This window comes from Cupressus sempervirens, chromosome 7 (genome assembly GCF_028749045.1).
Source record: "Cupressus sempervirens isolate cs-2001-9-10 chromosome 7, ASM2874904v1, whole genome shotgun sequence".
Lineage (NCBI taxonomy): Eukaryota > Viridiplantae > Streptophyta > Pinopsida > Cupressales > Cupressaceae > Cupressus > Cupressus sempervirens.
The window spans coordinates 776715883-776733727 of NC_143124.1; the positions used below are offsets into that span (position 1 = coordinate 776715883).

A 17845-nucleotide genomic window follows, 5' to 3' on the forward strand; every position below is an offset into this window, starting at 1 on the left:
TTGAGTCATTCAGAGGCTAAGTTACAGCATTGAAGTGGTAGTTGATGTCGAGCATCAGGGATTTCAAGTGCCGAGTAATACAGTTTTGACATAATTGTTTGTAATGGTACAAACTACTATGTAAATTGTTTTGAAGCCGACTTGAGGATTGATTTGAGATCTTAGATGATAAGGATGAATCTTTATTGTGAATCCCTGTGCAATTCATGCAGCGAATTAGAAAAGGGAAGGATTGTGCGACAATATGGGTGAATCACAATTGTTGATTCATACATAACCCTAAGTCACCTAGGTCTTCTTAAGGAGGACAAACCCTAAACTTTTTATGTGTGTGGAAGGAGAAAAAGAGTGAAGTTTGCATAAGAAAATAGAGCATTCATGGTGGCTAAGGAATTGTGAATTGAGATACATTGCAGAATCAGTTAGAGGAGAACAAAGCAAAGAATTAGAAGACAACAAAGAGACATCTGATCAGTGAGGATCAAATACACATCAGGAAAGAGGTGATCTGTTATCTAGTAGCAGAGTGCTAACCAAAGGATCATTGTTGAGACATTTCTAATAGGTGAATTAGTTAAATCTCTTAACAACATAGTCTTACCAGGCTATTGTAAATCCTTTAATAGGGTGCTTACTTCATTGTAAGTTAAAGTCCTTTTACTAGGAAATCTTCTAACAGGGTGTTGAAATCCTTTAACAGGGTAAGATCTAACAATCTTGTAAGCCTTTAACAAGGTAGACCTTTCACAGGGTAGATCATGTTTCATGATCAAACATTGTAACCTTCATTGGATACACTTTATTACTGTAGTAGTGAAGATTTGTGGGTGTCATCCCCACCCTAGTTTTACCTTCTCCTTGGAGGGTTTTTGGGTAACCAAATATCTTGTGTCATACATGTGTTGAATATTTATTTACTTACATGCTATGGATGTATATGCTTAATTTGGTATTTCAGTTTACATATATAGATTGTGAGATGGATGTGTGGTGAATGATTCTAAGGTTGAAGTTTTTTAAGTGCTAATTCACACCCCCCCCCTCGCCTTTAGAGTTTACTTTCCCTAATGTATTTCCAAAACTCCTCCCTTTTCTCCACTTCACAAAAAATTAGATCGTTCCTCTCTTTCCAAATTCCCTAGCACACATGAGGAGTAATAATTTTCCACATGAGTTTGGTCAAGGGGTACAAGAAGGGGCAATCCCAATTCAAAATAAATTGTTGTAGATTATTTAGAAAAACTCACCTCATAGCTAAGGAAAAGGGGAATTGAAGGAAAATGTGTTGAAAACTTTCTTCCTCGGCTTTACAAAGGTAGCATCTATTACGATTTGAAAATCTCTTTTTCGTAGGTTATCAATAGCAAGTATTTTCCCATGTAAAGTAGCTCACTGATTGTTTTTTCACTTTAGGAAGAAGTCGAGTATTCCAAACCTTTCACCAGTGAGGGTGAGTAGTATCTCTATAAAATAGCATATAGTAAGCAAAATCAATCGATAAATTCCCATTAATGATTTTATCACAAGCAAACCTGTCTTCTCCCAGGAACTAGGTAACCCTATAAGAATCCAAAATCTCCACCAGTTCATCAACTAAAGATCTTAAATGGTTAGGGACAACCTCTAGGATTCTTCTCCATTTTCTTTGTCTTATAAAATACCACTAACCTTCTCACTAATATTATGCTTTAAGATCAACTCCAGATGAGTAAATTTGCTTTGGGTAAGGGAATTTCCTCCTAACCAATTATCCTCCCAAAACCTTGTTTTATTGCCTTTCCCAACCAACTATCACAACCCTTCTCTAAGTAGTTTATGATTTGTCATCACATTATTCCAAATTTTGGAACCCAACAACTAGACATTCTCCATGAAATAATGCACATAGGGGACATTACCAAGGTACTTTCCGTCATAATTCTACACTAGCTAGCATGATTCTCAATTAGTCTCCACCCAATCTTAGCAAGGAGAGCTATATTAAGATCCATTATCTATCTGATTCCTAGACCCCCCTTGCCTCTGGATTAGCACACCATATCCCAACTAACAAGACTAAGTCTATTCCTTTCTTCATTCCCATTCCATAATAATTTTTTTGAAGTATTTCTATTTTCTTTGCCATTCCTTGGGATATTTTGAAAAGAGAAAGAAAGTACATTGGCACCCTTGCATAGATGTAGTAAGAGATTGAAACTTTCTAACATTGCTTAATAACTCATCCTTCCAACCAACTAATTTCTTCTACATTCTTTTCAATATAGTATTCCAATATTGGTTGGAGACTTCCTTCATTGTCGGGGAAGACCAATGTAGGTATCCGGGATCTACCACTATGTCATTTATATGAAATTAAAGGTTTTGATCTATGTTGAAAAAATATATTTTACTCTTCCTGAAGTTTATCTGTTGCCCCAAAGTAACAACATAATTATCCAATAGATTATGCCAAACCTTAGCTTCAACCACTGAAGAGAAACCATATAAGAAAATATCATCCATAAATTATTGTATGACTTTCAGAGGTAAGGAGGTGGCAACTTTCACTCTTAATAAAGTTCAAGAACTAGCCTGACTAGAAAAAGATTTACCCATAACTTCAACAATCATAATAAAAATGTAGGGTGAAATGGGGTCTCCCTACCTAGGACCACTGCCAACATCGAAGGATCCCGAAGGAGTCCCATTGGCAATAACTAAATAATTTATTCTTTGTATGACAATTTTAATCATCCATATAAATTTATTATTGAAGCCTATCCTCCCAAGGACTTCATAAAGAGAGGCCTAGTCCACCTTATCATAAGCTCTAGAAATGTCAAATTTGAGGGACATACCTGGGAATCTTCTCTTTTCCATCTAGTGGATCATTTCATGTGTGGTTATCACAACATCCAAAATCTATCTAATTGATTTGAGTATGTTTTAGATTAAGATAAAAATAGGTTTTGAAGGGGCCTCGAAACCCTTTACATCAAAAAGAAAGATATACCATGAAGCACTACTAGGTTTTAAAAGGACCTGAGACTAGTTGAACATCTAAACTAGGTTTTACAGGGACCTGAAACCAACAGATGTATCCAAAAAAATCAACCAGAAAATACACTGGAACCTGGAAAGTAAACAGACTGGAAGGCAAGGCAACCAGTAAAACCTCCTAGACTAATAACCAGCGAGCCAAAGCCACAACCTGCTCACCATCACAAAAAAATAGTCAGAACAGGGGAACTTAAGATTTTCCTTTTGATTTGAAGTTTCCCTTACGCGACCAAAGGTTCATATCTAAAGGGGGAGCAGAAGGCTTAGTTCGCTTACTCTTTATCGCTATCCACCCGTCCTCAATCTTCGCAGCTCCTCAACAACCCAAGCCTCAGAGGAAATAGAACAATGGAACCTAGGGGGCGCTGAAGCCGCAACAATCTCCCAATGAGAATCAGTCGACAACTGACCCTTAGGAAGAACATCCAAAACAGGGGAAGAGACCAAAGAGGGGACACCCTCCTCTTCCGCCGACTCCAAATGATTGCCAAGAGAGACCTCAACCACAGAATCCATAGGAGCATCCAAGGATTGTTTCACCGTATAGTGCTCAAAAGAGGCCCTTGACCACCACGAAGGTGGTCGCCTTGATTTAGACTTCCCAGCAACACACCGAGCAGCAATGTGACCAGTCAAGTGGCAATTCCTGCAACGAAAAGGGATACCTTCGAAATCCAACATTTGTGTCCAAGAACCCCTCGAGGAATCCAAGTAAATTGCCTTAAGGAGGCCCTTAGAAACATCCAACTCAACAAGAAAGCGCGCACAGGTCTAGTGAAAAATATCAGACGTGTCAGAATCCACATATAAGAAAACACCAATAGCATTCCCAATAGTTTCAAAAATTGAATCATGCCAAAGATGTATCGGGAGATTCGAAAGCCGGACCCAGATAGGGAACTTTTTAAAGGAATTTGAAAGTGGATTGAAATCCATATGCCACGGGTTGGCCATAAGTGGATATCTGCCCTGCTAGGAAAAACTATTGTGACACAAAATAATCTTCTTGTCATTAGTACTTTCAAATTTAGCTATAAAGAAGCCTTTTGCACATGGAAAGATATGGACATAATTGTCTATAAGTGGTACCCAGTTCTTGAAGATCTAGTCATGTAGATCAACAAGAGAGGGCCAATAACCCCGGAAGCGAAAAATGGCAGCAAAAGAGGAAAGTTCTTTTGCCATATGAAATATATCTTCAACTGATTTTGGGTCAAGAGAAACCTTAATAGGCTTTAAAGCACTTATAGGCGTCACATGAGAGGGCCCAGATGAAACAACATGAGGGAGAGCTCCATGTAAATCGGCTTCGAAGGCAATCACGTTTGCGAAAGTCCTTCCCCTCGAACCAAGAAACCCTGAATGAGGAGGAGACCCTGGAGCCAAACAAGGGGCAGAAGAAGCCCTTACCCCACCTGCAGAAGAAGTCGAATGAAGGGCAAACAGTGCCCTATCCCCATCCGCAGACCGCCCACAAAAATCATCTCCACCATCCGAACGATCGACAGAGACCATAGCATTACCGAACACTGAACAAGCAGGAGCACCATGAGCAGGAGATCCAAATTTTCGAGCAGGAACGGGAGCCATAGCAAGTCGACTGTAATTGTTATTTGATATTATGAGAGGAGTTGTTAAGAAGTGTATAATTGATTTGAGCATGTTAATATTGTGTGATATAATATTTAAATATCATAAGCATTTTGGATGGTTAAATAATCTAATTTTCTTTCTTTGAAATGAATTACATTAAAATATCATACATACCTCTTTTGTAGTGATATGAAAGAGGTTAGATAATAGAATTATAAGTCACAATATCACAATGCCAAAACACTATGCACTATATATCAAAAGGTTAAGAATATTACTACTATTTATACTATTTTGAGTGTACATTGTCTTATGATGATTTATTGCCTATAAGGTTTTTATTTTTGATTAGATAAGTAGGGAAATGGTCCCAATCTCTTACAAATGATAAAAAACATAAAGGAATCAACAACAAAATTAGTGAGCACTCCTAACACTAAAACCAATAGAATCATCAGCATGATGGTTAAACCAAACTATGTTACTAGCTTGATACGAGTCCACACTATCTTTAGTTACTATACAAGTTATCATATCAAATACTTCTTTTAATTAATAATGTTTGAGTAGATATTACTAATCCAACAAGTCTTATATATAATTGTGTACTGCTATTTTTTATACATAATTATATACTATAATTTTTTAACATAGAAGAAAATAAAATGAATAAAAGTAAAATCATATAAGAAAATATACCCAAAAAATACGTAATGATAGATAAAGATTAAAAAAGAAATAATTCCATTAAAGTAAACAACAAACTCCATTAATACAAATTTAAGTGAGATGTTAGTCAGGACATTACCAAATTTAAGGCATGAGCAGAATCTCAAACTCGTCAGCAAACTTGGGAGGGCCCACACAGAATATCGTGACCCCGCCATTTTTACAGCAAATCTGAGCGGCCCCCAAAATTCAAACTGTAAAAATTTGGAAGCGGTTTTGAAATTTAGTGAAAGAGTTTCTCCCTCCATCATTTCAACTCCATTTTCACTCCCTTCGAATCTCAAATTCTCAAAAACCAGCCCGCCAATGTTAATTCAATCGCTTACAAATACGTCCCGCACTTACCACCCATTTGTCTTTGCAATTGTTTCCCCATTTGGTCTTCAAACCCATTGAAGAGCGGGGAAATGGAGTTGCAGGCGGATCTGATTCTTCCATTATCAAGCTCTCTGAATTTGGGTATTTCTGTCGAACGACATCAAAACAAGGAGAACTTTCCTCCATTTTTAGCAGGTACATCTTCCACATCATTTACTGGCCTACATTTGATAAAGAGGCAGCCTCTGCAAGATATTACCCACCTGTTTGCTCCCAATTCCAATGCCCAATGCATTTATAATGTAAGTTTTCTCTCTGTTTGTTTCAAAATTTCACTTAGCTTCTTGTCAATTTGTGTATTTTATTGTTTGGATCCTTTGGCTGATAAATCTATCTTTACAGAGAAGAAGGATGTCCTCTTTAGTAGATATGAGGGGGCTTGTAGATCAGGCATCAGATGCTGGAAGCAGGAAAAGAAAAGCCACAAATCTGTCAGAAGACGGCAATATTAGTAGTTCTAGTTTGAAGAGACCATTGCTTAGAAGAAGCTTCAGATGAAATACTGAGTGCTTCGCAAGATTTGTTCTTTTTTATTGCAATCAGCAATAAATTCTGTATAAGCCCTTCTCTGATCTTAGATTTGCAGGCAAATAAAAAATAATGTATACACCCATTAGATTGACAGCCATTGCTGTATTGAATGAAAACTGGGTATTCTGAAAGATGGAGGAATCGTGCCCTCTTTTGCAGTTTACTGATATTCAGCATTATGAATAAAAGTCTCATTTTTGCGTACGTATTCATTAATATTTTCTCCCCTGTACTCGTATTTGTATCTGGAGTTCAAATGTGTGCGCCATGCATTTTCTGTAATATTTATGTCTGCATTCTTTGATGGAGTAGACAGATGAAAGGCCGTTCCTGCAAACAGTGCAAATTCATATTTATAACTAAAATATATTATTGTTATTGGTGTTTTATACATGAATGGAGATACGGGTTCATTATTACAAACAAAAATAAATATTATTGATATTGATTGTAAAGTTTTGAATGGAATTGTATTGCATAAAGTTAGTTTGAAGGTTTTGTGGGGTTGAGCGCGGGCGAGTGGAGTGGGGGCGTGGTTGTTAAAAGAGTTTTATTTTTGTCTTGTAGTTTGATTTTGATTAGGGAGTTAGTGGGTTGTAGTAGTTCTTTACAATAAGTAAGCTATGATGTTGTTTTTGAATTAAAAAGCAAGTAAAATTAGGGGGATGACCTAATAAATAGTCAAACTCTTGAACCATCAGTAGAAAAAAGTAGTCAAAATTAGGGGGCTAGCCCATTAAATAGTCAAATTGGTGAACCATTAGTAGATTACCACCAACCAAAATTACCCTCTACCACTTTTAATACAAAAACATTGTTCGGAATCACAGTTAAAAAAGTACTAATAGGCATAACACAACTATTGCTTGTACTAGAACTTATAAAACTAAGAAAGCAAAAAAGTAAAGGCGCTACCATCTTAAACTTAGCAAATTTCAACAACCAGTGAAAAAACAATATAAAAAATTAGGAGGAAAGAGCCTTAAGGCTTCTTGGCATCCTTTCTCCCCAAGATGATTTTAGCTCAATCTTCCACAAGGAAGTCAAATAGTATTTTGGAGTCCTTGTTAATTAAATTACCCTCTTGGTCCTTTAGCAGATGTAATGTGGTAGCAACAGCATGTGTCACCTTGATAGTAAAAGTCAAGAGATGCATTCTTTCTTCCAAAGCATGGATTCTTTCCCATAGCTCATTGTTAGCCATTTTCCAAACCTCCTTGGTGACCTCTTGCTTGTTGCAATAGTAGCCATCCACCTTCACCTTAGTGACATCTTGCACAATTAGAGGGTTAGGTATAACATTATCCTTCGAAGAAACCTTAATAGGAGAGGATATCGTAATAGGGGAGGGCACTCTACCCACAATTTTAGGGAATTGGTTTTGAGTTAAGTCCACACATCCCAACCCAATGGTGGTCGAAACATGTGTCATCTCTTTTCTCCTTTTAATCTCACTTCTTGAGTCAAACCTTGAGGAATAAAAAACTTCCACTTCCTCCATGTTCTCGTTACCAAAATTCAAAGGCTTCTCTTTAATCCTTTGTTTAGGATGACCCATTTCCTTCGAATTTGATTCCTCTTGTGATGCCCTCAATCTCAACTTCCTTTTAGCGTTGGATTTTGCAATCCTCCCTGACCTCCTACCACCTCTCCCCTCATCCTTCAATTCCTCCAGTATCTTTTCTTTCCCTTTGTTTGACTTTCCTTTTTTACTTGAGGGGGTGGGCTTTGACTCAATAGGGGATGCATTGGGTGAGGGTTGTAGGGTAGGGACTCTAGGGCTTGTGATCCTAAGCGAGACCTGTTGGGGATGGGGGTTGGGGTGAGCAGGAATATCAATCTCAACGATCCTAGGAGGGACCAAAGCAAGGTGAAATTGACAAAGCTGGAATATAAACCCTTGATGCAAAATGGTATAATTAACTCCCTTCATCATTTTTTCTTCAATATTAGTAACCATATCCACTAAATCATGTAACAAAAAGATTAGAATGGGAATAAAGTCACAGTGGTGAAAATGGTTTAGGAGAGGGAAATGATAGTAATAATAGACACCATACCTCCCTTCCAGAGTTAGGTACTTCATCAACATCAGACAAACTTCATTCCATGGCTCGAGGAGCTTCTCCTGCATAAACCCTCCTCTGTGTCGAATAGGTTCCTCCCCTTCGAAGAAGAAGCGATGTAGACTCGCTTCGTTAACCACCCTTGTCACTTTTTTCCATTTCCTTCCCCTCATAGCAAGTTGTGTCACCAGAGAAATGACTTCTTCCGAGATATGAAATGAGATGCCATTAATCACGACTCTTCAATCCTCCCAAGAATTGACAAGCTGCAGGGATCAATTCTCATCGTACCCATTCAACGCCTCCATAAATGGGATGAATCCTCCCTCCTTCAGCATGTACCACATCAACAACTTCCTAGCACTCTCCTCTATCATAGATGGCTCAATTCACAGAAGATTTCCCTCGATCTTTGCAATTTTTCGTAAAACTCTCTCCTTCTCCCAAACCCAGAGGCAATTAGTAAGAATGCAGTCACACTTAGACACAAAAATAATGGCCCTTAAGTAAACATAAAGGCCTTTATTGTTAATAATAGCTACCTCCCACCTAGACATAACATGTTGACTGCCTCTATCTCTTTTCCAATATTTTCCATCATTCCCAATACTCCCAAACCATTTAAAATTTGAACTTTTCCTCATCACAACATATGAGGACATGCACCAAAAAAATCATTAAAAATTCATTCATCTCAAACTTCAAAATTCTATCTTTTTCAGGCCATGCAAATTTATTATCACAAGTACCTTTTCCACCACTCCTTGCCATTTGTCCATAATGACTCTATCCCATCCACCTACTCAGCGACAAGTCACTATAATTTAAAAGGATCTTCCAACTAGATTTCATCATGCTTGATTTCTTTCTTCACTAAATCTCTTACCAAGTTTGGCAAGGCATTAAACTCCCTCCAACATCATAGTCCCTTCATGTTTAGACCTAAAGCCTCCATTCCATCAGCCACCCCATTTCCCTCCTAGAAAATATGTTGCATTTTAATTTTTTTAAAAATAATTAATAAGTGTCTGATGTCTTCCACAATATGTTTAACAACCCACCCTTCATGATGCCTTTCACAATCCTTATAATGATTTTTGAGTCACCTTCTATCTCCATGTTTTTCCATCCAACATTAATCACCAATTTCAGACCCCAAAAAAGAGCCATTGCTTCCACAACATTGTTGGATTCTTTCCCCAGCTGTCTAGTGTATGCCAAGAACATCCTACCCTTGTTGTCTCTAAAAATACCTCCACCCACCAATCCCTCCTTTCTAGTAGCACTATCAAAGTTGAGCTTGACCCAGTTCTCTCTCGAGGGTTTCCATCGTGTCCTTTTCCTTGCCAATAGATTGGAATTATCAGTCTCTATTATCCCCTCCTCCAAATTCTAGCACTTGGCAATTCTGATATCCAGCTGATTAGGGGGGATCGCCAACTTCCTCCACTTGCCGCACTTCATATTCTCAACTAGGAGTTTGCAAACCTTATCCACCACAACCTCCTCACTTCTCTCTTCATTCCTAAACACCCAATGATTTCTCTTCTTCCAAATACCCCAACAGACATGGGTGGGGGATTACCTTTCAAATACTGATAAGAATGGGGTGAGTAAAAAGACCTTGCCAACACTCAACAAATTGCTTGATTCCCTTATTAAAAAACCCAAATCACATATAGTTTTTGTAATAGCCTCCCCCAAACATTAGAAGCATAATTACAACATATGGGTAATATTCTCCTCCACTTTCCTGCACAAATAACATCTATTGGATAATTGAAATCCCCTTTTCATGAGATTGTCAATAGTGAGAATTTTTCCATGAATGGTGGGCCACCAAAAAATATTAATCTTTGGGATTAAATGGTTAAATAATATATTCCCCCAATAATTAGGCTCTAAGGCTTTATCAAACATTAATTTGTAAGCAGATCTAATAGAGAACTCCCCCATCGAGGTAGCCTTCCAAATGAACGTACCATTTTGGTCCACTCTCAGGATTCTTTACCCTTCAAGCACACCATTTAGCTCTTTAATTAGCTCCCCACCATCTAAAGCATACTGTTGCAATTCAATATTTTTCCACTTCCTCCCTATGCTAATAAAATCTACAACCTTATTCCCCACCTGCTCCTGAAGGTGATCCCAAAGGGACCCGTACTTCGTTCTTGTTAGAGGTTTTTCAATAAGCCATAAATCCTCCCAAAAATTAATCTGGTTAATATCACCCACCAGCCACCTCAGACCTTCTTTCAAAAGAGTTATGTTTCTCACTAGATTATTCCAAATCTTAGATCCCCTAGGAAGATCATTTCTACAGTTATAGTGGGAGAATTTCAAATTTTCCAAATACTTGGCTTTTAAAATTTTACACTAATTGGCCTCCTCCTTCATCAGGTTCCACCCCACCTTAGTGAAAAGCACATTATTCAAATTAGATATCCTTCTAACTCCCAAGCCTCCTCTACTCTTAGGTTTACAAACCATGTCCCATCTTACCAAGCTTAACCTATTCTTCTCACTTCCTCCTGACCAAAGTAAGTTTCATTGTATTTTCTCCAATTTGTCCCCCATATGTTGAGTGATTTTGAACAACAATAGGAAATACACAGGTAGGCCTTGAAGGGATGAAATCAGAAGCTAAAGCTTACCCACACTACTCAGGGTTTTACCTTTCCAATCAATCAACTTCTTTTCCATTTTTTCTAGGATGATATTCCAAAAGTTGTTACTTACATCTTTCACTGTCAAAGGAAGGCTTAGATACGTATTGGGAAGCACAACAGTATTACACCCCAAAATATTTAAGATCCTTTGTTGAATATCTAGAGGAGTGTTGAAGAAAAAAACCTTACTTTTATCCAAATTAATTTTCTAGCCTACATTGACCACATAAACCTCCAGGACAAATTTCCAGGCCCTAGCTTCACCCACAGAGGATTCCCCGCTAAGGAAGGTGTAATCCAAAAATAGCTAAATCACCTCCGGTAAAAGCATGGAGGCAAACTTACTACCTTTGATCTCCCCCCTTCCATCTTTCTTACGAACGCCCTTCCCAACACTTTTGCCACCATAATAAACAAGTAGGGAGAGATAGGGTCACCTTGTCTTAGTCACCTCTCCCCTCCAAAGTTCCCCCAAGGCGAACCATTCACTAGACTGAGTAATTAACAGTTTCTATCATTGATTTAACCATTCTTATAACCTTTTGACTAAAACCAATTTTAACCATGACTTTGTACAAGAAGGTCCAGTTGATCCTATCATAAGCTTTAGAGATATCAAGTTTCAAAGCCATACTCGAATTACCATTCTTCTCCATAGAGTGAAGCACCTCATGAGTGGTTATTATGTAGTAGCGGTTTTAACTTGTTCACCATAATTTTAGAAAAGATCTTATAAGTGGTGTTACAGAGGCTGATCGGCCTGAAATTAGAGAGGCCCCCCAGGTCTTTGACCTTAGGGATAAGGGAATTAAACATTTTATTGAGTTTCTTGAGAAGCTTCTCAGTTTTGAAAAAGTCATGAGCAACCCAAGATCCAATATAACCACTTCCCAAAAGTGTTGGAAGAAATTCGAGGGGAAACCATTAGGGCTTGGGGATTTGTAGGCTTTCATAGAGAAGATAACTCTATGAACTTCCTCCTTAGTAACCAACTATGTTCGTTCCTCATTCTGCTCCACCAAGATCACTGTGGGCATGGAATTAATCAGACATCGTCTATCCTCCTTGATATTTCTATGCAAACTATGATGTTATTGGATATGTAATGAAAATAATAAGTGTTAGTGATGAATATTTGATCTTATTGCAAATAATGGAGGTTGTAATGATTATTCTTTTTAAATTTAATTTGAATATTTTTTCATATAAAATGGTTATTTGTGTTCTTTAAATTATCTAAATTACTTTAGTGGTTGGTGGTAAATTGATATTGAATGATGAAAGATTTTTGAATTTGAGGCAAACACAAGAAAATCCAATATTAAAAGATTACTTAGGAATATTTCAAGGAATATGATTGTAGGATGTGTACAATATCAATTTGTTAACCCTTAACAACTTCTAAGGGCTTTGACTAATGATGGGGAAATCTATAATCTTCAATTCATCTTACAATCCCACTATACTTTATAGCATCAAATTATGATAAACACCTATGAAATGAATAAACACAATATAGAAGGCTTCTTTGACTAGGTCATATCTTCATATTATGATACAGTCTTAGGATAGGTCATGTTTTCATATTATGATATAGTTCTAGGATAGGTCATATCTTCTCTTATACATTATCCGAAGCATCTGTTATGTTACATATAAGAAAAATGCTATATAAATTTTAGTATCAGCATAACTAATTGAAAAGGCTATGCATTCCCACCCTTTCTCAAATTTCTATATTTTTTACGTTTACTATTTATTTGATCATTCATTGTAGGATTTGATATTTGATCATTCATTGTAGGATTTGATAGAAAGTTATTTTTTGTAACTAAAAAATATCTTTATTACACTATTGGAGGAAAAATTCAGTATAAAATACAAATAAAGAAGGGGGAGCAAAAGAGGGTCTTCAATCCCACTTTTCCTAAAATCAACAAAGTCTAAACTTTGACTAGAAAATGAAGATAGTTACAATTAGAATTTGAAGATGTTACTAGAACAAAAGTATTAGTGCTTTCCATCTATTATTATTTTTATTGGAAATGGTGGAGATAAGGGGTTTCAAAAAGGGGAAGCACACAAAGTGATTTTAAAATAAAAGTAAAAACATAAGATAACATCAAATACCGTCTCTAATATTTGATGGGTTTGCATACTTAAACCTTTCCTTTTGATGACTCATTAGCATGGATCATGAGACATCTCTAATCACCAATATCCATTATCTTTTTCATATCCATAAAAATATTCCCAATCTTTTGGCCTTGAATAGCTATTTAACACCTATCAAGCAGCATATATGATTTGGACATTTCCTTGGCATGAGTTAGTTGGTAGTCCCAATTGTTGAACTTTAAATGACTTATTAGGGAAACAATATTTCTTCTGATTTTGAGAAAAAGACAAGACAATTCCTCTCCTCTAGATAACTTATCATCAAGCAATGCTCAAGTATCTTAGGTCCCATTTATATTAAATAAAGCAATTCCTTCCTAGGGTCAATGTAAGCTTTATTGTTCAAGTGTATCCATGCTAAAGGCATAAATCCAACTATAACACTCAAGTGGTCTAGAACTTGTAGCTTTTCACCTTCCATTTAGATTAGGTAGTGAATGTTTTCGACTCTTAACACGCCCCTTTTTGACATGACGATGGATGAAAATATCTATAAAATTTCACAAGATTGAGAGTTGGCCTATGAATTCACCTTCATATTTTTCTTGCACCTCTCTAAAATGATAACGATGTCTCCCTCGAGTTCTAAGGGGCCTTTACACTATGATCTTCTTTAGTGCCTAAAAGTTGTACCCTCTTTCCCTTGAAATTTAACACCATCGTGAATTCTCCCAAAGGATTTTTTTTGACATGCCATTACATTATGATAAAATCTCCTATGACACAAGATGTTGCATTTCATGTATTTGTCTACTACATTAGCATATCTCTATGCCCTCTTGTTCTTCTTATGTTATGGAGTACCCAAAATATATAGCTAAGCTTTATGACCATATCCATGAGATGCAAATAAATCAAAAAAATTCACTTGACACTTTATCCACATCAATGCAATGAAAACCAAACCATTTTCCTTTATTAACAAGACCTTTCCTCTAAACTTTTTTTGTAAAGTTTTTATCTAAAAGCATCTCTCTCTATTATTATCTAGAATTTGAAACATCATAGATGATACTACTAAAAATAATGTTACAACTACTATAAATTTGATAGACATGTGTAAAATCTATCTATTTGATCACTATAAGTGTGGTAAAAAACAATACACAAACTTATATCCTTCTATTGGAGACTACCGCCTATAACCATACCCTAAGATGCCTAGAAAACTGCACGTGTACACAATAATGAATAGAAGTGATGTGTGTCTATTGATAAAATACTCTCAGACTCAAGTCACTCCAACTAGCGATTGTTGCAAATACTTTCAAACTAGACATAAGAGACTAGAGAACCCCTAAGATGTCAGATTCAAAGATCTCAAAGAGAACATGTTATAATATATTCCATAGATTAGATCTAATTTTTACATCACTGGGGTATGACTAAATAGTTTAGGGTTTTGACATCAATCAGAACAATATGAAAATCTCAACAATCTCCCCCTCTAACATGATGAAAAAACAAGAAAAAGAAAAAGAAACCAGACAACAACAATTCTTATACTTTGTTCACATAACTTATGAACAAATTTTCTTCATCACAAAATCTAAATGCCAACAATAATACTCATCTTGATAAAACAAAATCCTAAATTAAAAAAAGATTACAAGTTCTATTAAAATTGTTAACCCACTGAAATTATAAGAACCAATATAAACAGTTGCCATATGGATCATCTATGATATATAATAATATTAATTTGATGAACCGAAAGTTCTAAGGTGTATTATCAAATCTTTACAATTCGTTGGGCACACGGAAGATTTGTAGATTTTTATTTTATTAGATAGACAATTTGATTAGTAGACGGAAGACTTATTTTTCTCGACTTTTATTAGTACAAATGGGGGACAGATTCAGCCAAGTGTATTGTGTGTTTTTCCTTAATTTCTTACTTTTAATGTTTGAATTCAATTATAAAGTAAAAGAGTAGGTCCAAACTTAACAGATCATGACCGTTATGCACGCTCTGTATACTCCTCAATATTTATTCACTACAAGATGAGTAAGTCAAAATTATATGTATATACTATGTTTTACATTGTCTTTTCTAATAATCATTTTTATATATTTAAAAATATTATATATTTATATTTAATATTTCCCTATTTCTTAAAAGGAGATTAAATGAAGGATTTAAAAAAGATGAATTTGTCTTTAATCTAGTTTTAGAAGTTCTATTTTTTTGGCACGGTCTAATTTTGTTTTACCATAAAAAAATTTGAAATAATTTTTCTAATATTAACAAATATATCAAACATTATTTTTGATGATATCTTTTATATAGAAAATACATGTATGTTTGTATGTTTTAAATCTATAAACTTAATTCATTTTAATGAAAGACAATAAAATGTTCTAAATATAAAAATATAAAACCTATAACATGTTTTAAAAAAACATCTAAAAGATTCTTAATAAATACTTCATCTACTTCAAGATCCTCTTCCTTATTAATTGTTGTTACTTAACTATGAAAGGGTAGATATTAGCTTTCGAAGGAATTCTAGCATTTAAAAGGAGTCTAAAACAACATAATGAATACATATTTTAAAATTAGGGTTCAAATTTGAAATATAAGAATTTAAAATATTAGCAAATAATAATGTAGCATCAATAGAAGAAAGATACATGAAAATGCTTCCTATACCAATACAATAAGGAGATTACTCTCTAAATTTTTAAATATGTACAACTAGAAAGATTAGAAAAAATATATAAAATAAGCAATAGTGAAATTTTTAAATTCTAAAAAATATATGAATGTATAAAATAAGCAATTCTATAGCATAAGTTGTACATAGAAAAAATCTTTTGTGAAGAAAAAATGTACACTTCTAACTAATTCAATATATTATTTAGGAAATCAAAGGAATACAATAACTTGTAGAGAAAACTATTATATAAACACCACTAACATATAAAATTAGAGTAAATTCAACATGAATGGGTTCCCTAAGGTTAATTTTTCCATTCCTCCCTTGGTTCCAATTTGTTGGGAAACACCACAATGGGGATGTCACAAGTGTAATTTTGATGGAGCATCCAAAGGTAATCATGACCATTAGGGGTTGGATTCATCTGTAGGAATGATAAGGGTGACATTGTAGCTCTAGGGGGGAAAGGCTCCAACATGGAACAAATAATGTCGCTAAAGCAAAGCCAACTCTATTGGCTATCAAAGCATAAAAAATCCATGTAGAAGGGGAATCATTAATTATTATTAATGTAATTATCAAAGGTACCCTGGAAGCTTGACACCTCCAAAATCACATAACAAACATTATCTGGGAATTGGCCCCCTCTGAGAATGTAAAAAATTTCCACATAAGGTGAAATGGTAACATGGAGGCTAATCAAATGTCTAATTGGGCATTAAATCTCACCATGCTTGAAGTAGTGATTTAGGATCTTTGAGATATGTCTTGGCTGGAAGAAATCCAATGTGAATGGGCTCCCTAAGGTTAACCTTTCCATTCCTCCCTTGGTTCCAATTTGTTGGGAAACACCACAATAGGGATGTCACAAGTGTAATTTTGATGGAGCATCCAAAGGTAATCCATGACCATTAGGGGCTAGATTCATCCATAGGAATGATAAGGGTGACATTGTAGCTCTAGGGGGGAAAGGCTTCAAAATGGAACAAATAATGCGGCTGAAGCAAAGTCAACTTTGTTGGCTATCAAAGCATCCAAAATCCATGTAGAAGGGGAATCCTAAATTATTAGTAATGTAATTATCAAGGTACCCTAGAAGCATGACACCTCCAAAATTACATAACAAACATTATCTAGGAATTGGCCCCCTCTGAGAATTTAAAAAATTTCCACATAAGATGAGATGGTAACATGGAGGCTAATCAAATGTCTAATTGGGCATTAAATCTCACCATGCTTGAAGTAGTGGTTTAGGATCTCTAAGATATGTCTTTGCAGGAAGAAATCCAATAACATCATTGAAACATTAATTGATAGGGGCATAAAATTCTTTTACAATACATTTTTAGTCAAAAAAGTGAGTTGTAGTTCAAGCTGAATGCTTGAGGTTTAAGTTGATGGTACATTCATTTATGGCTCCACAATTGGCAAGTTTTATTTGCTTCCTCTATTCACTTGAGAGTTGTTTGCATTGATGTTGAAGCGGGTGTATTTGTTTAGAGCATTAAAAAATAGCCATGGGTTTTTAGGAAGTTGTAATGGAGATATCTTTCACCCTAGAGTGCACAAAGCAACATAATCCATTCTAGGGGTTAGCATGAAAAATTAGAATGTCCAATTTATTTGAAATTGAACATCCTTAACTCACAGAGGTGGTGGAGCTCCTTCTAGGGGATATCTTTTTCCTTGTCTAGAATCATCACCGAACAAACACATACACATACTCCGTGACCATGGCCTAGGCTCTACAATTGAGCAAAGAGAAAGACATTATGATATTCATCATGCACCAGTTGGTTCACCTAGATTACATGTAGTGTTTTGAAGAAATTTTATAAGTTTTAGTACCTAGCTAGGGCATAAATCTTGGTGAAAGGGCTACTGGAATTGAAAACATTCGAGGAATAAAATACACTCCCTTTGTGGAGATTTGTAGAAAGTCATCAAAGGTTTAAAGGAAAAATAAGGGATTGGGAATCCCTTAAAATGTTGGTGATATCAC

General features: G+C 35.6%; 1 protein-coding gene across 1 annotated transcript; it reads left to right on the forward strand.

Annotated features, from left to right (window-relative positions):
• Window positions 1-5635: 5635 nt before the first annotated feature.
• LOC149549635 (uncharacterized) lies at window positions 5636-6474 on the forward strand. Its single transcript, XM_089794945.1, has 2 exons — window positions 5636-5981; window positions 6082-6474. Exons 1-2 carry the CDS (start codon window positions 5769-5771, stop codon window positions 6235-6237), a joined length of 369 nt encoding a protein of 122 aa, XP_089651071.1. The 5' UTR covers window positions 5636-5768; the 3' UTR covers window positions 6238-6474.
• The last annotated feature ends 11371 nt before the right edge of the window (window positions 6475-17845 follow it).